The sequence below is a fragment of the Betta splendens genome, chromosome 21 (genome assembly GCF_900634795.4).
Source record: "Betta splendens chromosome 21, fBetSpl5.4, whole genome shotgun sequence".
Lineage (NCBI taxonomy): Eukaryota > Metazoa > Chordata > Actinopteri > Anabantiformes > Osphronemidae > Betta > Betta splendens.
Window position 1 is genome coordinate 6112633 of NC_040899.1, and position 23067 is coordinate 6135699.

At 43.6% G+C, this 23067-nt stretch overlaps 3 protein-coding genes across 4 annotated transcripts; 2 read left to right on the top strand and 1 right to left on the bottom strand.

The window, feature by feature from the left end:
• Window positions 1-4554: 4554 nt before the first annotated feature.
• On the bottom strand, window positions 4555-7287 carry trim13 (tripartite motif containing 13). Of its 2 annotated transcripts, XM_029135667.2 has the most exons (3): window positions 7270-7287; window positions 6635-6694; window positions 4555-6009 (listed from the first exon to the last, which is right to left on the bottom strand). In XM_029135667.2, exons 1-3 carry the CDS (start codon window positions 7270-7272, stop codon window positions 4810-4812), a joined length of 1263 nt encoding a protein of 420 aa, XP_028991500.1. In that variant the 5' UTR covers window positions 7273-7287; the 3' UTR covers window positions 4555-4809. The 2 variants fall into 2 exon arrangements, with proteins under 2 accessions (XP_028991500.1, XP_028991499.1); XM_029135666.3 differs by lacking the exons at window positions 6635-6694; window positions 7270-7287 and adding an exon at window positions 6145-6278.
• Window positions 6245-11100, top strand: spryd7b (SPRY domain containing 7b). Its single transcript, XM_029135671.3, has 6 exons — window positions 6245-6383; window positions 7415-7699; window positions 8204-8320; window positions 8684-8850; window positions 9608-9710; window positions 10163-11100. Exons 1-6 carry the CDS (start codon window positions 6323-6325, stop codon window positions 10258-10260), a joined length of 831 nt encoding a protein of 276 aa, XP_028991504.3. The 5' UTR covers window positions 6245-6322; the 3' UTR covers window positions 10261-11100.
• Window positions 11101-11240: 140 nt separating this feature from the next.
• kpna3 (karyopherin alpha 3 (importin alpha 4)) lies at window positions 11241-23067 on the top strand. The gene is made up of 17 exons (XM_029135665.3): window positions 11241-11481; window positions 13779-13823; window positions 15297-15386; window positions 15715-15744; window positions 16197-16249; window positions 16332-16427; window positions 17147-17232; window positions 17581-17667; window positions 17753-17922; window positions 18220-18264; window positions 18367-18498; window positions 18596-18724; window positions 19241-19345; window positions 19522-19593; window positions 19814-19976; window positions 20146-20240; window positions 20330-23067. The coding sequence occupies exons 1-17, from the start codon at window positions 11413-11415 to the stop codon at window positions 20423-20425; spliced, it is 1563 nt and encodes a 520-aa protein (XP_028991498.1). The 5' UTR covers window positions 11241-11412; the 3' UTR covers window positions 20426-23067.

Below are 23067 nucleotides of genomic sequence, written 5' to 3' on the forward strand. Positions count from 1 at the left end.
GAACATTATCTTTTCCATGTTTGTGACACAATGGTGCATCTTAGACATTCTACTACAAAACTACTGCATTTAAAATAAAGCCTGAGCTGTGATACACCCACAGTAAGCAATGGTTGCACTGGATAAATGCTGTGTGGTGATTTTGGTGTGAAAATGAATTTTAGCCATCACACACCTTATTGTAGTTATTGTGTAGAATGTATTTAAACTACACCAGAGGTGATTTCTGGCTTTACATTAAACTGTTCCCTTAGTGCATTATAACTAGTTTTATTTAAATGGTGCCCTATTTATCCATAGCTTGTTAACTTGCTCTGTGTATTATCACGTGACATAAACATTTAAAATATAGCTTTTTATTGTAACATGTATTTTTCTTTTGAGCTTTACAGGAGCTTGAGAGGGAGACAGCACTGAATGTCTTGTTCTTGCCTCTTTTGGAGGGGGCATGTTAAAGATGTCATTAGATTTAGACATTGGTTCCATTTCAGAGTAAGGTCATAATTACAGTTCCATTGAGACCTCTAGTGGCAACACAATTGTTGGATGGGATCTCCAGCTGGAATCTTATCAGTTTCTTGGCACTTGGAGCATTAAGTGCTTTAGGGTATCTTTGAAAATATCAAACATCTTTCTACAAATTTTAGACACAACAGGAAGACAAACTGGAATGAAGCAGACTTTTTTTCTCTCTCTGCTCTATGGTGCTGGTGGATTCAGTAATGTACTCAATGAATCTTGAGCAAACAGTAACGTGTCACTTTTGCAAACTTTGTGGTCTCTCCAGTAATTTGAGTCGTGTTTCATCAAAGGCCAGATGTGTTCTTTTTCCACACTGAAGCTAAGATGTTTTCAGAGGTCACACTGTTTAAAACGACAATAGCTCATTTTCTGTGGTTTTGGTGCAGTGGTTTACTTGTTACAAAAACTTGCAATGGAATATTATCTTTTGACTAGTGCTCAGTTGCTGAATGCGATGCTGCTGTATTGTTAGTCAGTAGCTTTGGAACAGAATCCACTATTAGTTAAAAGCATTTTTACTTACCAATTACAAAGGACTGAAGAGATATGAAAGTACTAGTAAACTATAGAGCCTGCATCTGCACAACTGTTTCTCAACTATATTTTTCTGCTTGGTTACAATCAAGGAGAACCCTAATGCTCTTGACGCCCAGCATGATTTTAAGACCACACTGTGTTTTGGAAGGTTCGTCCCTCTGAAATATGGCAACGTCATGCATTTAGCCAAGCATCACACAATGAACAATCTCGTATTGTGGCCAAATTGGGGTGAATGATTTTTCTCAGTAAATGATGAATGTTGTATTAATGAAAGGTTGATTCACTATTAAATGAAAGTATTCTCTTTGCTCTGTTTCAGATGGAGCCTATCCTTCTCTGCTTCACAACTAGAAATGTGACAGTCAGCAAAACCTGATCGCCTGAACGTCCTTACAATAGGTATCAAGTCTATATTCATCTGTGAATGTGCTAAGGACCCGGCCAGCGCCTGGAAGGTGAGGAGCTTTAATAACAGAAGATGAGAAGACTCGAGGCAGAGGGAGTGCGACTGCAGTTCTGACGATGCTGTAGCAGCACGGAATGGTTTGTGGGTTATACTGAGATGCAGGCCGTACTGTGCTGCTGCAGTAAAGCCTGAAAACACAGCCTGACTGCCACCGATCGCTTCTCAAACACACCTTTTGACTGATGACTGAAGTCGGCCTATATTTAGTTTACTCTGCAAACTAAAGCCACATGCACGCGTCTTCCTTGGTAATCAAGTTGTTGTGATCTGCTGGTCACTTTACTGTAGCAGCACGTAAATATTGGAGTTAAGACTCTTGCTAAAGCCTCCAGTATTGATCGTGCTGCTGGAGCAAAGCTGGCCACTCTCAGTCGGTCCAACTAGCTGCTGAGTGTACTCAGACCAGCTGCAGATGTCACGCAGCAGCTCAAATCACTGGTGGGTATCAGTTTTTATATAAAACATCAAACGTGTCTGTTTTTTTTTTTTTTTTAGTTTTGTTTTTAGTTGGTGTATGTGAAAATTGGCAATAATAAAATTTTTAATTGGATTGTGTTTGTAATGTTTTTTTTTTTCATGTTCTAAACTGTTAAGATGAATTTTCTCTCCATCTGCTTTAATTTTATCTTGTATCACATGAATTGTTGGCACTGAAAATTCTGACATGGTTTTTAGTAAAGTAGCCAAAGACGGAAACGCGCGCGCTGGCTCCGCGGCCTTAGTGCTGCGCTGCAGGGACGGTCCGGCCCGCTCAGCACGAGCCCTGTCGCCCAGATTAGCGCCAGATTAAAGCCACTACGCTTATTATACTGTCGTTTCTACACCACATTTATCACTGAATTATAAATAAGACGTTCCGTTTATATAAATCAGTTTTACCCCTGTAATGTAAAAACAGAATGTTGGGTTTCGGCCTGGTTTTAGTGGCCGATACGCTTTATTGCCTATTACACCCGTTTCGTTCTAACGTTTGTGCATAAGGAACAATACGCAATAAACAATAAAACCTCAATTTTTTTAAGCGAGTGCCGACGTCACACCTGACACTTTGTTCTACATCGGATGACTATAATCCTAAATCTGGCGCATCTGATAAAAAGGACCGTGCCCGTTGTTTTTGCGGACCTGTGGGATCATGTGGCAACCGCTACGGTCGATTCGAAATTTCTGTGTGAGTGTGTGGTTTAATTTAACGTAACACTTAAAACACAATGTTATCAAGATGAGAAATCTAATATTTATTTTTTATCAATTGTAGCGCTTTAGCATCTGATTAAAATGTCCACAGTGAACGTGGATCTGTTAGAATAACACTCTATGGCCTGGTAATATGTATCTGGCCAGTAAATAAATCTTCCCTCCATTTGGCCTTGTGGGCCTTTTTACTGATCGTTTTATTTGTTCATGTTTGTCTCCCTCTAATTAGCTTTTAACAATGAAATTAGTTGATTGGACACAGTACATTTACGCACAATAAGATAAAATTGTATTTGGTCAAAGAAAACGCTTTTTTTGCGGGACCTTCCATTTTCAAAATGTTATAAATCTATAGGATATATTTATATGAATAGAAAGGTTAAAATGGTTTAATATTATAGCGGATTAACGTTAATGCGCTTTTTCTAACGTTTAGGTGGACGAACTTGCTGTGCGGGCGCTAAAAACGAAACCTTAAATCTAATGGGCAAAATATTCTGTCTTCATAATTGCAGAGATTTAAATTAAACTATGTTAGAGGTTTTTTTTTATTTTATTTGTGTCAGTGCTGACTCCGTATAGCACATCAAAATGAGTAAGACACAGCATAAGCGGCTTTGAATCCCTGATTTAACCTTCAACAAGACTCATTCTTTTTTGCTCACACTTTATACACGTTTCAGGCTTTTGCGTCTAACGTGCAGATTTTAATAAACGTACACACGATGCGACGCCACCGGCAGCGTTATATTTCGATACCTGACCATAGTTTACAGAAAACACAAATTACCCCAAATATAATAATTGTATATCGTGTGTTTTAATTGGATAAATAGTGAGGCTTTAATCAAGTAAATTATTAACCCACTGTACAAATGAGTGTAAAAGTGCGGGACCTAATCCAAAAATGCGTTTGGACACGCAGCACACATAATAAGTATGTCCTACAGTGACAGGACGTTTACTTGTATTAACCATCATCACAGGAGCACTGTGATACAGAGTGGTCCTGTGGTGAGGTTAGTTGGCTGACAGGCCACCTTTTACCCGCGTTGTCCTTCATAACACTTTTAACGTGGAATGAGTTGAGGTTAGTCACGCTATATGTAAATGTGCGTGCCTTGATGATTAAAATATTAATGCGCCGTGCTGCTTTTATTTCCATGCTATATTTGCCTGGCAACAGAAGGCTATATATATGTACATGCGTGCTATGACGTACATCCTGAATTATGGTCAGTGCTGACATCACGGATTCCATTTGTGATCTTTTTTTAGGACCCCCCCCCCCCAAAAAAAATACATCTACTCAGGGAATTAACACAACATTGTCAGTGATCGATGCTCGCTTCACAATTTGTCCGTTTGCTCTGGGCTTTTCAAACAAATGCAGGTGTCTGAACTTATACTTAAGCTTAATAATTTGCATCATGGCATTACAGTCGCATTTTGCTGCACTTGATCAGGTTTGTATGGTTGGTATAAAATGGCTGCGGTGTAACATAACATCCCGCAGATGATGTCAAACGTATGAGTCGCTCATGTAACTGCAGTTCACGGAGGAACGGATTGCCCTGCGCCTAGAACACGTGCAGTGCCAGGATACCGGATGAGTATTATTGTTATTTATTATCACTGTTTGTAAATTTCCTGAAATCAAAATAATTTTCCTGCGTTCGCAGCCTGCTGAATATTTCACACGGGCCCTGTTACGCAACGCGTGTAACCTTGAAGAGGTTGCTGCATCACTGTGATGCCGACGCTCTGCGGGGAGGCTGTGTCCCTAAACATGTCCGGTTTGGCCGGTCGCACTAAATAAAACAAGCAACTTAGTGTCTGAAATTCGTGTTTTATTTATCAAGATCATGGCTGACATGTGTGAAACTGTCACCGTATTAAAGAGAACATATTGCACAATCGTGGAAAAGTTAGCGTTCGTCTGGTGAAAAATCAATACTAGTAAATCTAAATAATGTAAACAAGTGTCTCCATGTGATTAGAAGCAGATCTATTTAGTTTGTGCTTCTCACGGGCCACTCTGGAAACACGTCGGTTTGAGCGCACGAGCCGCCACAGGCAAGTAATTAAAACAACTTACAACTGCCAATAAAATTGACAGTGGAGTCAATTAGGTTCACGACGCATTCCTGGCCGGAGCCAATCAGACGTGCGCACAGGCCGGTCACTTCGCGCAGGTACACGTCACTGTGGGTCAGGTACGAGCAAACCGCGGCGAGAAACGGCTCGAGCTGCGAGGACACGTGCGCGGCGAGGCTGCACGGCTGCAGGAGCAGCGTCAGCACCAGGACGCTCATCCAAAAGATCTTCCACCTGTGCGCCGGCACCCGCGCGCTCCCCGCCCGGTAGGAGCCGCTCTCGTGGGGCACCGAGATTTTGTCCACCTCTCTCAGCCTCATCGAATCCCACTTTTTGACGTCGAAGTTCGTTACAAAGGGCCCGGCGTCCATGTACCTCCGGGGGGGCAGCGGGGTCCCCTTGATGACCTCGAGCTTCTCCCGGAACTCCTGCATCTGCTGCAGGAAGACCAGCGGCTCGGAGACGCTGCGGAACGACTCGGCGATGCTGAGCGCCAGCCTCTGCTCCTCCAGCGCCGCGCTCAGCTTCGCGATCTCCGGGTCGTACGCCTGCATCACCACCAGCTTCAGGGTCTCGAAGTCGGACAGGATCTCGTTCTTTTTGCATTCGAAGGCGCCGATGAGCTTGTCGAAGTAGTCCGTCACCTGCTCCGCGTCCCTGGTCACCGACTGCAGCGCCTTTTTCTTATTGGCCTGCAGTGTCTCCAGGCAGGACAGCGTGTCCGCGCTCCGCCAGCTCTCCACTCCGCGCAGCAGCGCTTCGAACGCCTCCCTCTCCCGCTCGCACGCCTCCTCCAGCGAGCAGAATTTATGCCCTCTGTGGTCACTCGTCGTTGCGCAAAACCCACAGATGAGTTTCAGGTCCGTGGCGCAAAATATGTTGAGCGGCTGACCGCAGTGTTGTTTACACACGGACATCTTGGGCATGATCCGTATTTTGCTGTATTTCTCCACTATTCCGCGCAACGAGTAGTTGACCTGCAGGCTGTTTGCGCCGTTTTGAGGGGTCTCTTTGCGGCAAGTTGGGCATTTGAGGGGCGCTCTGTACGCCTGAACTCGGTTCCCCTCCAAAAGTCCCTCCAAGCACTTCTTGCAAAAGCTGTGTGAGCACAACAGGACCCGCGGGTCCTCGAAGAGGCTGCAGCAGATCGGGCACGTCAGCTCCTCTTCCAGCTGCTCCATGGTGTCCTGTAAACACACGAGCCACGCGTCAAGACGGCACTCAAATCCATCACAGCAAGCGCCGTCAATCAGCGCCTAATAAAACAGCTTACATAACGCGCACCCGGTGCGCCACGCGGGGCTGCAGCGCCAAGAACTTACACACGACAACACTGAAGCATCGCAAAGGATACAGGGTGCGCGGTCGCGTTCCAGCTGCGCTCGGAGGACCTCCATCCTAAAAGCGACGCTCGCTCGCGACGCTGCGCCCGCGTAAAATCTTGGCAGGATCTCTGCCGAGGGCTCGCGGTGCCGAGCTCGTGTTGGGCAACATCCTGATATGTGTAGTCCTTCTGCAAGCTGCAGGCATCATCTGCGTCGCCCAGACAAGCCGGTTGCAAGTAGGAATTGGTGATAATATTACAGGGGAAGCTGCAACTCCAGCCGATTTCCCATTTGCTTCGTATTTTAGCGCAGGGCGACTGTGGTTTGGCCCTAAATCGCCGCCGTCTAACCGATCCAGTGCGTCAGGTTATCGACGGGCAGCGTTTGCCGTAGCGCTGCTCCTGTTGGCAAGGTGCTGGAGGAGGGCTGTGACAGATTTTGCAAGCGCAGAGTAACATGCAACTACTGGACCAAAAGAATCACTCACCAGCTGCTGAGACGCGCAGTGCGACGCAATCATGGCGCTTGTTGCCGTGCAGACTTCGCCCTTTTCCGGGTGTAAAGTTAACCGTTTCAGCGACGCATGGAAAAATGAAAGACACGTTGGTGGGACTTTATTTGTGCCCAGTCAAATTTATAAGAATGATACTGCACCACCAATGTGGCCGACGCTCATATATGAATTTATTGGGCAGTTTCACTTTGAACAGTTCGATGTTCACGCTTTTGTGTCTGCTGGGTCATTTGCAGAGGGTCCCTGACTCTCGGATGGGGGAGGGGCTGTTGCTATGCAAAACATTACAGCGTGAAAAACTGTCAACCAGCTTTTAGTCCCAGCTTGGCAGAAGATGCTTTTATACTGGCCCACTTTAGTCACTCGCGTGGCTGCATGTCATTCTATGCGTATGTAAACTTTGAAAACGCTAAAAGGAGCGCGTGAAGGCTCCAGGACCATCAGCTGATGGAAGAAGTAAACTTAAGTGTGCACTGAGCAGATCAGTAGTAGTTAATCCTGGAACCACGAATAAAAACACACCGAGAAAAACTTGTTTTCAGCAACATTGTGTTTGCTTTGTTTCTTAACACCCACGAAAGGCCATGAAAATCATCATTATACGTTACCATGATGGAATCACACGCACTTGATATTTAACTCCAAACACACTTTCTGCTCAGTTGCGGTTATGCAACTTCGACATCCAATAGTTACTTAGTCACGTGTAGAGAATTTGACCTTGATTTTCTTCCCTTGTTTCCATGCCATCAGGAGCAACTGCCTATCTTAGCCGCTGTGATTGGATACAGTGGGCTAGCGGGGGCTTGTGCAGTTCCTACATCGGCCGCAGCGTGTCGCTGTTGCGTCAGAGGGGAGGACTTGGACTTTCACCGCCTAGCGCTCGTTGGCTTCGGTGCTGTGACTTTGTTTCCGGATGTTCAGGGACAAGAATGGCTGCGATGTTTACGTGTTGTCTAGGCTGCTGCGGAGATGGCGGAACGGGGCACATACCCCTTAAGGAAATGCCCACCGTCCAGTTAGATACGCACCACATGGGTAAGTGAACGCCTCCGTAATGAGAGGAGTTGGTTCATGTTTACACACGGCTAGTTAGCTGTTTCTGTGCCTGATGGTTGGCTACTTCCCCCGTTAGCAGATAGCTACTTAGCATGACAAGCTTACGCTATTTTAATGAAGAACATTTGCACTTTACACGGATCTGAAGATAAATAGTATTTAGTTCAAACCCAAAGCTTCGAAAACAAATCTCTCAATGGAACCTGAATCGGATCGTGACGTATGGACGACTGTCATATCCACTCACTTAGCTCATGTTTTCTAAACCTCTTTGCTGGCTTGCAGCCCAAGATTCTGAAAAAGGTGGACGTTGGTTTATAATACGAGTAGACAAAGAAGTATATTTTAAGATATTGATAGAAAATCCTCGTTCTTCAGAGACACAGCTACACCCTGTCACACTTTTCAATTTACCCTAAAACACTGCCAGTTGCATATCCGAATGTTTTTGAGTTTTGGTTTTGTATCTTTTTTTGTTTTCAGGCACAGATGTTGTCATTGTGAAAAGTGGCCGGAGAATATGTGGCACTGGAGGCTGCCTGGCCAATGCGCCTCTGCACCAGAACAAGAGTTACTTTGAGTTTAAGATCCAGTCCACTGGTAAGACTTTAACTCTTGGTTGATAATAATCTTTTGTTCCATCAATGCTTCTTTTGTGAGGGTCATAATGATTCTGACATCCTGCTGTTCTGAGTATTTATACAGCATACTGCATAGAGTAGAAATGGACAGCATCTAAACACGCATTTGATTTTCCCTGCTTATGTAAAGCTGCCCTCCTCCACATTAGTCACAGACTTGTTTTAATAGTAGGATACCTAATGTTTATCCTGATATTACCAGACTAAACTGTGCGTAGATATCTGACCCTCTAACATGTGGAGTGAAAGGTGTAAATAATAAACTTTTTGTTTTTTAAATACTCACAAAGGCGGACAGTTCAGTGTTGTGCTTTTTGTGTAGGTGTGTGGGGAGTGGGTGTGGCTACACAGAAAGTCAACCTTAATCAAGTGCCTTTGGGCAGAGACATCAATAGCCTCGTCCTGAGGCACGATGGGTCTGTGTACCACAACAATGAAGAGAAGAGTTGTCTACCTGCAAACAGCCTTCCTCAGGAGGGAGACATTGTGGTAAGTCTAGACATAAATATTACGATTGACCCTTCTGTTTGTTTTTTTTTCAAAGATTATGTAACATGTAAAGTAAATTTGATGAGATTTCCTCCTATCAGGCTAGTCTACTTTGACCTATAGCATTATCTTTTTTTGGGTGTGTGAGCTTTGACTTTTTATGTTTGCAAAACACCAAAAACCTCTACAGACTAATAAAAGCCTGTTGTAGCAATTATCATTAAGTGAGTGCAGATGACTAATAACTGTGCAAGACCCACATGTATGTTATTTGTTTGTCCTTTATTTTTAGAACAATGAGCAGTAAAAACAAGCTTTGTTTAGCTTTTACGTATTTTCAATACACAGTCCTTTATTGACGTTTGTTGACCGATTTGTGTCATTTGTGTTCACTTCTGTGTAATTGTAACCGTAATTTATCATGAAGGCCAAACCCAGGGTGAGTGTCAGTTCAAGACATTCTCAAATGCACTATGTACTTGACACATGTTCTGTTGAATAATTCTTATTTTTTTATGTTGCACACTGTCTGATTAGATGTGGGCATCACAGAGCATAACTCTGCAGTGGTAGTTAAACCTCAAGCTACAGTGGCTATTTAGACACTACAGTTTCACCTAATTTTAAATAGATTTGCAATTATTGTACGTGTAACTGGCTAATTTAGTTTGTTTGAAATAATTGAGCCAGGTTTTAATGTGTAACAGTAATTGTATGCAGAAATTAAGTCATTGTCATCTTGGTTTCTGTCCCCCAGGGCATCACGTACGACCATGTGGAGCTGAATTTGTATCTGAATGGAAAGAACATGCACTGTCCTGCCTCAGGCATCAGAGGCACCGTATACCCTGTTGTTTATGGTACGTTAACCTCACATGCAACCATTTTTATGTGAACATCACTGACTCCAGAAGAGCTTTTTCAAAGACGGTATTGGGACAGTTATAGCTGTTTTCCACTAGAGGGCTATATTGATACAGTCAGGCATTACATTCACTTTTGGGCTGTTAATTCTACATATTTTTTATTCTAATCTTTCTTGTCTATTTGGGCAAATCAGTGTAATCTAAAACAAGGCCTCTCGCAATGAGGGGTGTAGGGAAAAGCTACTACGAATGGTTTCACTGACTCTGTTGAACACTGACTGACCTTAACTAATTATTCAAGTAATGCATTAAAACGTAATTTTAAAGAGCATGTATTTTAACGAAGTTGTTTACCAAAATACTACTTACTGAAGTAGTTCCAGACAGATATGAAGGAGCAGATTTTCAGACGCTAACCTGTAACACTTCCTTTTCTTATCTTCCAGTGGATGACAGTGCCATCCTAGACTGCCAGTTTAGTGACTTCTATCACGCTGCTCCACAAGGATTTGAGAAGATCCTGTTTGAACAACAAATATTCTAGAGGAGCCTTTCAGCCTCAGTCTCTCTTGTTGTTGTCGTTGCCCTCCTCTACCTTTACCAACCTGTGTGACACTACAGTCTGACCTGATGTTATGACAACTTGTGGCCTGTTTATGCTGATGATCATTACCTTGTGTCAGTCATAATCACCAGAAACACTTTTTCTCTGTTTACTTTATATATCGCAGTGTATTCGTGTTTTTCTTCTCAAGGCCACACTGACAACTCAGTTTGTATTTATTGAGTCACAAATCAAAGTGGAATGTCTCTTTGGTATGAAACATCACGAACACATCAAATTTATTTTGACCAGCTAGAATTTGTGGACTAACTCAGGGTCGCTGTCAGTATTGAAACGACTCATCAAGGCCCCATTCACTTACATATTTGCCCTCTTTATTTAAAACCAATTAAAAAAACAGTGTTTATTGCAACAGTTGAGAAGCCACGTCCATGTTTCAGTTGTTTTGACATTATAGAGACCAGTGTAGATCTTCTCTGAGCTGTTGTGACGGTTCTGGAAAAAAAGATGGACAGGATTATATTTCATTATGGATTTTTAAAATCACTTATAAGAACAGGTGTTTAGTTTCCCCAAACCATTTCTTGTCCTAAAGTATTTTATAGAGTATTTATTCTATTCTACTGTGTATCCTAATATTACCAGAGCTGGTGCTGGTCGACTCAGATTACAGAGTTCCTGTCAGTCTGTTCTGTGCATTACATATCCGCTGAAGTGCGACTGTCGATTATTTAAAAAGCTTGTTTTTGTTTGCTCTAATGTTATTGTTCAAGCAAATCCAAATATCGCTGAACCATTAAACGTCTGTGTTGAAGCATATTCCCCGAATGCTGTTGTCTTTATGTTGCTGAAGGCCGCCTTTAATTTCTTAACGTCACATCGCTTTCACGTTATTATGTCTGGTTGCCCATAAAATGTGGATGCAATTACTATAAAGTGGTGCGCGGAGGCAGCCGTGAAAAGCAGGGCACCCCTCGCAGGAGGCGTCCGAAGACTCCGCCCCCTGTGCGCGAGCTGTTACGTCCTCCTGCCGCCGCTGCCCGGAGCCAGCAGCAGTACAGGAGCTGCCGTGCCTCGTCTTTCACGGAGGAGTTCCCGAAAGCCGGAGTATTAGCAAAACCCCAGACAGCCATGGCAGAAAACGCCGGCTTGGAAAACCACCGCATCAAGAGCTTTAAAAATAAAGGACGCGATGTCGAGGTGAGCTGACATATATTTGCGAGGGTAATTAACGCAAGGCGAATTGATATAACGTAGAAAACGACAGGCTACGGGCCTCGTTGGGGAGCCTGGCCCCACATCCAAGCTAGCTAGCTAGCTAAAGTAGCTATCCGGAATAGTCCGCCATCAGGCGTTCTTACTGGCCTTGTTATCTTATTATCGTCAAATCAAACGATTACTGGTGTAGTTTAACTCTTTAGTTAATAGCGAGCCATCCATCTGCTTTAGTTACTCTTAGATCGTTACACACCGCTGGGCAGGCGCTGTAGCTGTCACTGGCAGCTAGCGCTAACTAGCTACTTGGATTGACACCGGTCTCAAGCGAGGCTGGGCCTGGCCGGCACCATAATCTTGACACTTACTGCGTCCCAGATTATGTTGAGCACCACTGATGCTACCGTGTAAATGGTACACAAGCGTGTCACTGTTGGTAAAACGTCGGGTTGTGTTGAGTTACCGCTACACATTTGGCCCACATCCACCTTCACTAAACATTGCCCCTCCTAGTTAGCTTGCTAGCTCACCCCAGCAAATGGCTAACACGAAGTGCCAGGTGAGCCTGCTAAAATGAAGCACTGCAAAGTTAGCTAAAGGGTAAAGGTGCGATGAGCCGGTCACTTCTGTCCGCTGTCTAAATGTAAAATCAGACATTAACATTGGTCCCCTAGACATGAGCAAGCAGGTCATTTAATTATAACTGGACCTAAGGCAACGTGTTATAATGTATTTTAATGCTTGAGATATAAACCTATATCAATACATTTTTGTATGTAATCCAGACTGCACGTTTTCCAAACTGATGTTCTGCACACTGGCTGCTTCAATGTCACAACACAGAAAACGCTTCTGGTACATGTGTCCTACTGTCAGATCTACACATCTGACCTCTGTATCACAGCATCACTGAGTTAACAAGTCAAACTATAAATGTCTCTGACAGCATTTGTCTGTTATGTTTGTTAATATGGTCACCAAACCTTTTGGACACGGCTTGCTCAGACACGCTAAGATGAAAGTTTAATGTGTCGGTGGGCCAAATGAGAGGCCTGTGAAGGTTATACATCTATTGTGTGTAGTTTGTCATGATGCAACTTCCAGCCGAAGTGTTCCCAAACAAAGACGCATGCTTGCGTTGGATTTGTCCGATCTGTCTGTAATCCTGTGATAATCCTCAAACAAAGGTATATCTGAAGGTAGCCCCTCACAATCCACCAACCTGCTGACTGATTTTCACCATCCGCCACCTAAAATCACAGATTAATGCCCCAAAGTTGTTTGTTTTGAAACCTGGTGTCGTTGTGAGATGTACAAGGTCTTGGTAACAGACAGGCTTTGCTAAGCATGGTCCTCATGGTATTTCAGGCATCTCAGCTCACTGATCTGGGTCTTGTTGGGTCTGTGGTACTTGAATGACTTGGACTAAAACAGGGAAAATAGGCCGGTTTAGGTTTTATTTATTTAGGTCAGACTTAATCAATTTCTTTTTCAGAAGTCACTGGGAACAGCTTTGAATTCCACAGCAGTAAAGCTTCACATGCTGCAGGTCATGACTGCCATTTATGTGTAATGTGGTTATTCTTTGGATTAAAAATGTCCATCATCTCTTGCTTCTGTGTCTCTTGACACTAAATTAAACTTGTTTTTCTACATCTATATTTATTCTGACTTGTTTTGGTTACAGTTTGAATTTTTAGTGGAACAACAAACAGACTTTAGGAAATTAAGTCAGTGTTAGTGTGTCAGTCTCTCTAGCGCTGTGGACATCATATGTGACCTATTGCATTTTAGTGTCGTGTTGTAGGTAGAGAGATGCTTGCTTTTTGGTTGTTTGGCTCAATTTGGTTGTGTTGTTTTTCAGCGGGTGGGAGACACTCACTTCTGCTGAGTTCTGTCTGCCCCACATTATGTAAGAGGCTATTTAGGAAGGCAACATGAACCTCTCCAAACAGTCACAAGATGCTACACCATCTCAGACGGTTCAGGAAGAACTGGAAACCCAATAAACAGACAACCACAGCATTTAGTTGAACTGTCCTTCCATGCTTCTGCTGTTCTTTTGTTTAATTGTCCTTTACATTCACATGTTAAGAGATGTTTGTGTGAAGTCACAGTAATGTGGCAGAAATGTAAATATTCAGACATTTGCTCAATGCTGAGCACGTTTGGTTCAGTTAAAATATAACATCATGCTTGTGTGTTTTACTTTTAGTTTCATGCCCACACAAGAGGCTGAAGTGTACCGCATGAAATTAAACTCTTCTTTTTCTTTGTGTCAGACCATGAGAAGACATCGAAATGAGGTCACAGTCGAGTTGAGAAAGGTGAGTCAAGACGTGACACCTGCACCTACATGCACACAAACGCACACATGCTGTGTCACAGTGATATCAACAACCTGCCAAGGTGCAGATGAATGAGTCCAGACACTTTTATTTATTAAACCAGTGCTCACCCAATTAAATTACAATTTAAAAGATTACGATAAAAAGCCCCCCCCCCTTTTTTTCTTAAACGTGGAAAACAAATCCTTCTGGATTTGATCACGTTGGGATCGTTCACAACCTGCGAGCTGTCAGTCACTGCACCTGTAAATGTCAGGGTGATGATGGGTGGTTCTTGTTTCCACACTAGACGTCATTGTTTTATGTACGATAAGCAGTCAATACTGAGTAATGTGTCTCACTGTCGCTGATTTATGGAGACACAGTATTAGCAAACACTCAACTTATCAGTAGAGGGTAAACTATCTGTTAAATATTTTTATGCTTTAGCCCTAATGACGTAATCATTTGGTGTCTATGATCATAATGTGATCACTCTAATTACTGGACTTTTCTTGAGGCTTATGTGACAGATTCAAGCGTAAATGGACTCGTGAACCTCTTAAAAAAAAAATTTGTGCTCGCAGAGAGCAGCACAGCATATAAACAAGTGGAGCCGCACAGCCGTCGTCAGATACGGCCACTTCACTGCTGAGGTGGTCCCAAGTTTTTCAAATTCCATTCAGTTAGATCGGAGCAACAAGAGGCACTGCACTGGCTGATTAGTCATCAGTGACGCACATCAGCATCGTGCTCAATATGTAGGGCAAGGGAATCTCCTCCTACCACTGACTCACATGCCCTGTATGTTGATGCGGGTGTGTTGCGCTGCATGTCTGTGGCTGCAGAGTTTGTTAGACATTTACAAGTTCTCTCTCTGAATCTCGCCAACCTCTTGGCTCCGCGTGTCGCACGGCCAAGGTTTGGCTCATCCGAATCCCCATCTGTGACATAACAAACGGGACTCGGAGCTCTCTTAATCGCTGACCCCCTGACTGATGGCAGCTGCTTCTGCAAGTCCACGGAGCACATCACTGGCGAACAGCGGCCACAGCTTGTGTTTCTCACACACAGCTGCGGGTGATGTCAGCATCAGCGAGCCAGATGAAAGCTGGAAAACGAGATTTATGCCGCTGCAGAGGCACAAAGTGCCGACCTGGCCATAAATGTGCTGTATTCAGAGCTTAATGTTGCATTTTTCAGTATGCAAGGTTCAAGACTCCTAATAGAATGTGAGGGTGGAAATGTTTGATTTGTCTATTGTTTCAATTGCTTATCAAGATGAGCGAGTTTTACTTTTTTGAGCCCTGTGATTTTAAACCGAGGCAGCACCTCAGGAAGGCAAAGTTTGGAAAAGAGAGATTATTTTTTACATATGCCTGTTACTGGAGGAATTCATGAATGTAGTAATGAACACTTTCATCTCCTCCCCTCATTGCTTTTCTCTTCCAACCCCCCCCTTCCTCTTGTCAGAACAAACGAGACGAGCATCTACTGAAGAAGAGAAATGTCCCACAGGAGGAGAGTCTGGAGGACTCTGATGTCGACTCTGACTTCAAAGGAGTAAGTGAGAGTGTGTGGGCATATGCTCGAGTGAGAGGGTCGTAATGAGATGGAGTTGTCTGGATAACGGGCCAGAAGGGTTAAAAACCGAGTGGGCAGTGTTTTTAATGTGATGACGACGATTCAGCACAGAAACATGCATGAAATGTGGCTTTAGGGAACATTCTGAGACTTCCTCCCTGATAAAGTATTCAAAACAAACAGAAGCTTAAAACATATTGCCATTTGACAGCATTCTTTTGCTGTCTCGCATTGGTGATTGTGGTGATGGAATGTTAACGGTGAATGATCACGGTGCTAATATTCCTCTGCTTTTGTGTCTGTGCAGCAAAACGTCACGCTTGATGCCATCCTACAGGTAAGAGTTAACAATCCGACAAACAGCACCTGGCAACCTGTTGTAGAACTAAAACTAAAGGAATAATTCTATACGCAGCGTTGGGTATAGGTTGAACCTAAACCGTGTGGAGAGGCAGTTAAACCTGCACCGGTTCTCATAGGTGTAGCCTCACACACAGCCTGTTTAGCTTCTTCCCTCATGAGGTTGTTCGGATCAGTGTCTTCCGCCTCTTGGTGTAATCCCAGACTGTCTGCTGATGGCCGTACCATCTGTTACAGGACCCCTTGTTCTCCCTGTGGATAAAGCTAGTTCTTTGTGTCTCTGCGTGTATGTTTGGGCTAGCTGCTGTTCTGCAGAAATGCCTGGTACTTATTGGACACCTCCCTGAATCCAAAAGCCTGATATACCTTTTTGCAAATCTACCAGCATTGTCTTCACTGTCGGCTAATTATGTGTGCGTGTCTTCACAGAACGCGACCAGTGATAATGCAGTAATACAGCTCAGTGCTGTACAGGCAGCCAGGTGAGTTGCTGATAGAATGGACACATAAGCAGGTGTTTTTGTCTGTTGAATTTGTAAGATTTGTTTTTTTTTTGTTCATCAGAAAACTGCTCTCGAGTGACAGAAACCCTCCCATCGATGACTTGATAAAGTCTGGAATCCTGCCCATTTTAGTCAAATGTCTGGAAAGAGATGACAAGTGAGTCTTGTGTGTCTATGTGTGTGTGTTTGCCTTCAGTGTTTTTGTTTCTTTTTTTTTTTTGCAGAGAAGAACTGAGTGTTCCAGGTGATGAAGGCTCCTCTGCAGCTAATGATGGATTATTGATGCTGATGCCTGACGTCTTTGCGCAAAAAGAACTTTTAAGTGTGTCCCTCCCTCTCTGCTCACACATGAGTGTAGAGGCACACTCTCACGCCAAGCCGGGCCAAATATAACAGCATTCCAGTCTGGAGTTCCCCAATTCCCAGGACCTTCTGTGTACTGGGAAGCACCCCCCCCTCCCAGTGAATAGTTGAGGTTAAAAATAGATATTTATAATATTAAATGGCTATTATTTTATCTTTCTGAAGGAACCACCGATAACCACACGGTCTATTTACGTCACGCAGCGTCGTCCTTTGTTTACTATGCTGTACGCCAGACAGACCTGGGAGGAAGGAGGAAGCACACAGCGTAGTTGCCTTTCCTATAAAAATTGCAGACAGACTCCCACAACCCACTGGTTTACTAGCATTTGGCTCGTGGGTGGTGTTAGGGTGACTTGTGATTTCGGATATGTAATTCTTTGTGTTTCAACATTTTAAAGAAACCAGCATGATTTGAGTTTTTGCTGGTCAACTTAGTGTTTATGCAAACGATTATTGTTTCTTGCATCCTCGTTGTTTGTCCTAATGTGGTTTTGTTTTTTTGTCCCACAGCCCCTCTCTTCAGTTCGAGGCAGCTTGGGCTTTGACCAACATTGCCTCTGGGACGTCAGCACAGACTCAGGCTGTGGTGAAATCCAGTAAGTTGACCCCTGTCTTCCCTCGTTTTACAACCTCAGTGTTTGTACTCTGTCCTCAATCTCCCAAAGAAGGATAATTGTTGAGGCAGTAATTGTTTTGGTGCTTGCTTTGTTGCGGGGTTATCTAGTAAAAATATAATGATTGGAAGCCACAGTGAGTAAGTCTACAATTAGTTGCTGTAAGAAATGCACTCAAACCTTTGACTACCATATTGGGGCAACTAAAGAGAACCAGAAAGCTTGGTCAGCCATCAAATGCTTTATTGAAGGGGTTTTTGTTTGGCGTGGGTCTAGACAGCTGAAGGAGTTTACTCAACTGTTTTAACATGGTGGTGATTGTGTGTCCAGATGCTGTGCCCCTGTTCCTGCGTCTGCTGCACTCCCCCCACCAAAATGTATGCGAACAGGCCGTATGGGCTCTAGGAAACATTATAGGTAGGTCCTCGCCGCGTGTTTGTGTGTACTGTTTACTCCTTGGAGGCATCCTCACCGTGCTGACCGTTGCCCTGTACCTGCACAGGTGATGGTCCACAGTGCAGAGACTATGTCATTTCTCTGGGCGTGGTCAAGCCTCTACTCTCTTTCATTAATCCATCGATCCCCATTACCTTCCTCCGTAACGTCACCTGGGTCATCGTTAACCTCTGCCGTAACAAGGATCCGCCTCCGCCCATGGAGACCGTCCAGGAGGTGAGTGTGTGTTTGTTTGTGCTCCTAAGCTTCTGTGCGCCAGACACATGGATGCGCTCCTTTGTGTTTGACTGTGACTGCAGGCTGAGTCACACAGCGTTCAGTGATCAAATCGGTCTCATCTCCTCAGGGAGTTTCTGACTATAAAGCTCTTGTGCCAAAACTTGAAGTCTGGTTTTGACAGCTATTCATCTTTTGTGATTTATTTTTTTCTCTCCCTTATTCTGCCTTTATCTGATAACTCCCTTCCTCTGCCTACGTTCAGCCCACTCACAACCTACTTTTCTGTCCCCATAGATTTTGCCTGCCCTGTGTGTGCTAATATATCACACTGATATAAACGTAAGTAGGGGAGGGGGGCATTTGACAGGGGCTGATTCTCAGTTTTGCCAATTTTCTTTCCTGACTGTTTTCATTGCACGATGACACTTCGTGTCTGTTTAGATCCTCGTAGACACCGTGTGGGCTCTGTCCTATCTGACGGATGGAGGCAACGAGCAGATTCAGATGGTCATTGATTCTGGAGTCGTTCCATTCCTTGTGCCTCTCCTCAGCCATCAGGAGGTGAAAGTTCAGGTGAGACTTTATGGTTAATTTTACTTTGGCCTTCACACAGATCAGAGTTTACGAATTTCTGTAAAATGTTCTTTTTTTTATGTCTCATAATCTGCAGACAGCAGCTCTGAGGGCAGTAGGAAACATTGTGACGGGGACAGATGAGCAGACACAGGTCGTCCTCAACTGTGATGTCCTCTCACATTTCCCCAACCTGCTCACACACCCTAAAGAAAAGATCAACAAGGTATCATGTGACTGTAGTAACAAAAAGTGTTTGACTTTAGGAAGTACAGTAATCAGGTTCATGTTTGTTGTTGTATGTTTCTTCTGTTCGCTAATTTACACAGTAGTTAAGCTAACAAGTTACATGGAAACTAAAATCTCTGCTGTTATTTGTTGCCTTGTATAAATAGGAAGACAATGTTTATCAGTCTGTTTGCACTGCAGCAGATTTTTTAAATCACAGTTTACTGAAAAGCAAAATATTGTTTAGAGTCACTTCAACTGGTCAACATCTGTTGTGCACATTTAATGCAAAACAAAAGTCCAAGAACCTTTTTTCTCACGTTTTTCTGGTTGCATGCTCGTTTTAAAAATGCCAGTTTGATGATTTGCAGTCGTATTTAAAAGAATTAGGATTTGGAGCAGGCAGCAAAGGTTTGGCATCAAATCCAGCAGTGACTAGTGTTTGAAACATAATTTCTGTGTGAGTGTAAACGACAGTGCTTGTTTTGACTATTTGTGATCATTTTGTTTGCAGGAAGCCGTCTGGTTCCTGTCCAACATTACAGCTGGGAACCAGCAGCAGGTCCAGGCTGTGATCGATGCTGGACTCATTCCTATGATCATCCACCAGCTGGCTAAGGTTCGTTCCCGGGGGAAGCGCAGGAGAATTAGACTTTAATATTTGTTCTTTATTACCAGCGCACCAGCACAACTTCACCCAATGTAAACGTGGTCTAGATTTTTGGTGTGACTTGGCATTTGTACTGTAAAAAGTCCCCGCTATGCGCATCTTGGTGACAGCCTGTCTCTCTACAGGGTGACTTTGGCACTCAGAAGGAAGCGGCGTGGGCCATCAGCAACCTCACCATCAGCGGGAGGAAAGACCAGGTGAGTTTTTGCCAGTCATGTGGAAATCTGGTGCTTGGGTTTGAATATGGTTACTGCTGTGAAGGGCTGTTTTAAAATGGAGAAACATGAGACATTAAATTCTATAATAGTGAATGTTTGCCACGTTTAACATTCCAACAAACATGAAAGGCAGTGCGTAACCTCTATGTACTTCTGTTGTAATCAAGTATGGCTGTGGTGTATGTGTGGGTTTGTGTAGGTGGAGTTTCTGGTGGAGCAGAACGTTATCCCTCCATTCTGTAACCTGCTGTCGGTGAAGGATTCCCAGGTGGTGCAGGTAGTCCTGGACGGCCTTAAGAATATCCTCATCATGGCAGGAGATGAAGCCAGCACTATTGCTGAGATCATAGAGGAGTGTGGAGGTTTGTACCTCACGTACACCTTGTTTCAGTTACTTTTTTGTTTGACTGTAAATTACAGGTTTGTGGAATTAGGTGTTTTCACACATTCTTCATGTTGATGTGACAAAAGTGCATCAGTCAAAGCGTTGCTAACAGTTGCTAAAGCTGCGCTACCGTGCGTGTTTTTCAGGTTTGGAGAAAATAGAAAATCTGCAGCAGCATGAGAATGAGGACATCTACAAACTAGCCTTTGAGATTATTGATCAGTACTTTTCAGGAGACGACGTGAGTCACCTTTTTTTTTTGGTTTACGTTTTAGAATGTCCGCTTGCTTTTCCTGCACAGTCGTCACCTCCATGACGTTTCTCTTTCAGATTGATGAAGATCCCAGTTTGATCCCCGAAACCACTCAGGGAGGAACCTTCAACTTCGATCCAGCTAACATGCAAGCAAAGGAGTTTAATTTCTAAATCCAGGATGTTTGGTTCAACCAGCAACGCGGGTACTCTGTAATCACCCCAGACATTCATTCATCTTTTCTCCAACCTGGCAACCTGGTATCGAAGGATTTACTTAGCATCACTTCATCATGGAAAACTCACCACTGAAGGAATTGTCCACACTCACTTCTGCACTGTGTTGTGGGATTTTCTTTTCTTTTTTTTAAACGGTCATTCTTCCAGGACATGGCAACCCTTCTAAGGAGTCCTGGTTCTTCAACAGGCGTCACATCTGGAAACCTGCATCCGGAGGATTGTCAGTGTTCTCTGCCAGTACTTCTAGATATCACACAAATGCAACCAGAAGGAAGAAAAAGCCGTCATGGCAAGATTTAATTGCCAAATGTTTAAGTCTTCACAAAGACAAAAGCGGAAGCACATTTCCAGACACAAACACACACACAGACACATTTACACACTTTTTGACACTTAGATTTGTGTGCATACTTCTGTTAGAAGCCATCATATCACCTGGGGAAAAATACTGCTGTTTGTTTGTGGTTTATTTTTTGTGCTTTCTCTCCCCTGGATTGTCTGGTATTATTTGACCCACATGCTCTCTCACTGATGTTCAAGGACGCACATCATCACACATAGTCTCACTGATTTCTGATGGCCGGCACCTCCAGAAAAGCCTCTCCCACGTAGTAGAAAGAGTTAATTGCAGAGCTAAGCCATGACTAACCACGGGCCCCCGCTGCCCTCAAGAGTCGCCGGGCAGGTGGAGGGGTGAAAGGGCTCTTAAGCATAAAGAGAAACTCCGTGGTAAACTGACTGACGAGACTTCTGATTCAAGGACGTCGCTTTTCTAACGTGACTTCTGTCGAATTACCAAACTTAAAACAAAAATCATCAAAATGTGAAGAAAACGCCATAATTTTTCGAAACGTACAATGGTGAAACCTGCTAGTTGCCTGTTCGGGATCCAGCAGAGCGACGTCGTCTTTCTCTATGTACAGATGTGAATGCCTGTCATTAGAGGAAGCACCTCTGGGTGAAGGCACAGACTTACAAGAGATGTTAGCTGTAGCGTTAGCCCCCCCCTTCCTTCACAGGACAACCATTTCTGCAGCATGAGCTCAGTCACATCATGTGATCCAGTGAACTGTGTGCTCGGGGCTCCCGTGTAATGTGAAACTCGAGACAAGAGGGGTTTAACAAAAAAAAAATTCAGCTAAAATTGTCCCATATTGCTTATCTGACCTTTAGGCTTATTTAATTTTTATAAAGTTCTCTCTTTGGTCGAATATATTCAGTTCAAGTTTTGACTTCTGGTTGAGTCTGTGGAGCTTCCATGTGTCTTGTTTGCTTTTGCCCTTCTCTTCAGTCTTATGCACAGTTCTGAGAGACCTATTGATGTCTGCCTGCACATAGGGACCTATACTCGAGGACTAAGCGCGTATGAGGAGTACAGGCCCCGACCTTTACAATACTTAACTACTTTTGATGAGGAGGTCACGTCATCACTCAATCTGAAAAATTGTACAAAAACGTGATGTGTATCTCTCCTTGCCGTCTAATGAATATATTTACGTAAAGCCTGTACAAAGCTGCTGCAGCTGACAGTCATTGGATAGAAGGTAACTTTTCTGTCTAAGATGGCTGGGGAGTATTTTTATTTTCTTTTTGTTGAAGCAATATTTTTGTTTCATTGTTCTTATTTTTGACTTACATATGTATTGTGATGACATGCTGATACATTGGAACAGGCTGTCTCCCCCCCCCTCTTTGTAGTGGTGACGGGCTTTTAAGTTGTACCGTCCCGTGTTCTAATTGGTGTGTGGGTTTGGGTTCGAGGTGTCGGACTTCCAGCTCGACCCCAGCCCTGGTCTTGAAGACTTTCGGATTCTCTGGTTGGCTGCTAACTACTGAGAGGGGATCACACTGGGGTTTTAAATGTTGGGTGGGGTTGTTATGAGCAGCCCAGGCTTGTTTTTGGGACTAGCTGTTTATTACTGAACAAAACTATAGAAAGGGTGTACAGTCATGATCTAGCAGACTAGACCGAGCCACTTTAAAGATTTACAATTTCGTTGTCTTGTATCTGAATTGGATACAAGCTTATGTTTGTTGCAAGATTTTTCCTTGCTAATGAAAAGTTGTTTTAAATAAAATAATAGGAGAAAAGCAACAGACAGCGTTTTGGCCTCTGATTGTTTATATCTTTTTATAAATTTTAGATTGAATTCTTTAAGGTGGCTCATTGATGCTTTCAACTCTTGTGCATATTAAAGACAAGAATGAGTTGAAAATCATTGTGCCTTTTGTTTTTCCTTTCAACAAAAATGTTTTATTGAGTAGAAAAGAAATTTGGATGGGAGATGTGGCTGCAGGAACGTTGGTCTCCCTGTTGTTGGAGTTTGCCACGAGAATGGTCAGTGCTGCTCTCTGCTGTTGAGAGTTTCTGCTCCCCTCCAGTCATATTCACTGAACATTGTAACACACTCTTTATCCCACTCATTACCAGTTCCTCTTATTTCACCACAAAACCATTCTTGTCATATTTCAATGAGGGGATTTTGACGCAATCTCCTCTAATTTCGCCCTCAGGACATTCTGTGTTTCTGATCCTAACCAAAATAAACTTGCTGTTTAGCCATTGGATCCTCAAA

Coding starts and splice junctions, on each gene's coding strand:
- trim13 (XM_029135666.3), bottom strand. CDS start 6,219: ATGGAGGTCCTCCGAGCGCAGCTGGAACGCGACCGCGCACCCTGTATC. Junction 6,010..6,144: donor ATGCTTCAGTGTTGTCGTGT/GTAAGTTCTTGG, acceptor GTGTGTTTACAG/GACACCATGGAGCAGCTGGA.
- spryd7b (XM_029135671.3), top strand. CDS start 6,323: ATGTGTAGTCCTTCTGCAAGCTGCAGGCATCATCTGCGTCGCCCAGAC. Junction 6,384..7,414: donor CCCAGACAAGCCGGTTGCAA/GTAGGAATTGGT, acceptor CCATGCCATCAG/GAGCAACTGCCTATCTTAGC. Junction 8,321..8,683: donor GTTTAAGATCCAGTCCACTG/GTAAGACTTTAA, acceptor CTTTTTGTGTAG/GTGTGTGGGGAGTGGGTGTG.
- kpna3 (XM_029135665.3), top strand. CDS start 11,413: ATGGCAGAAAACGCCGGCTTGGAAAACCACCGCATCAAGAGCTTTAAA. Junction 17,923..18,219: donor CCATGGAGACCGTCCAGGAG/GTGAGTGTGTGT, acceptor CTGTCCCCATAG/ATTTTGCCTGCCCTGTGTGT. Junction 18,725..19,240: donor CTAAAGAAAAGATCAACAAG/GTATCATGTGAC, acceptor TTTTGTTTGCAG/GAAGCCGTCTGGTTCCTGTC.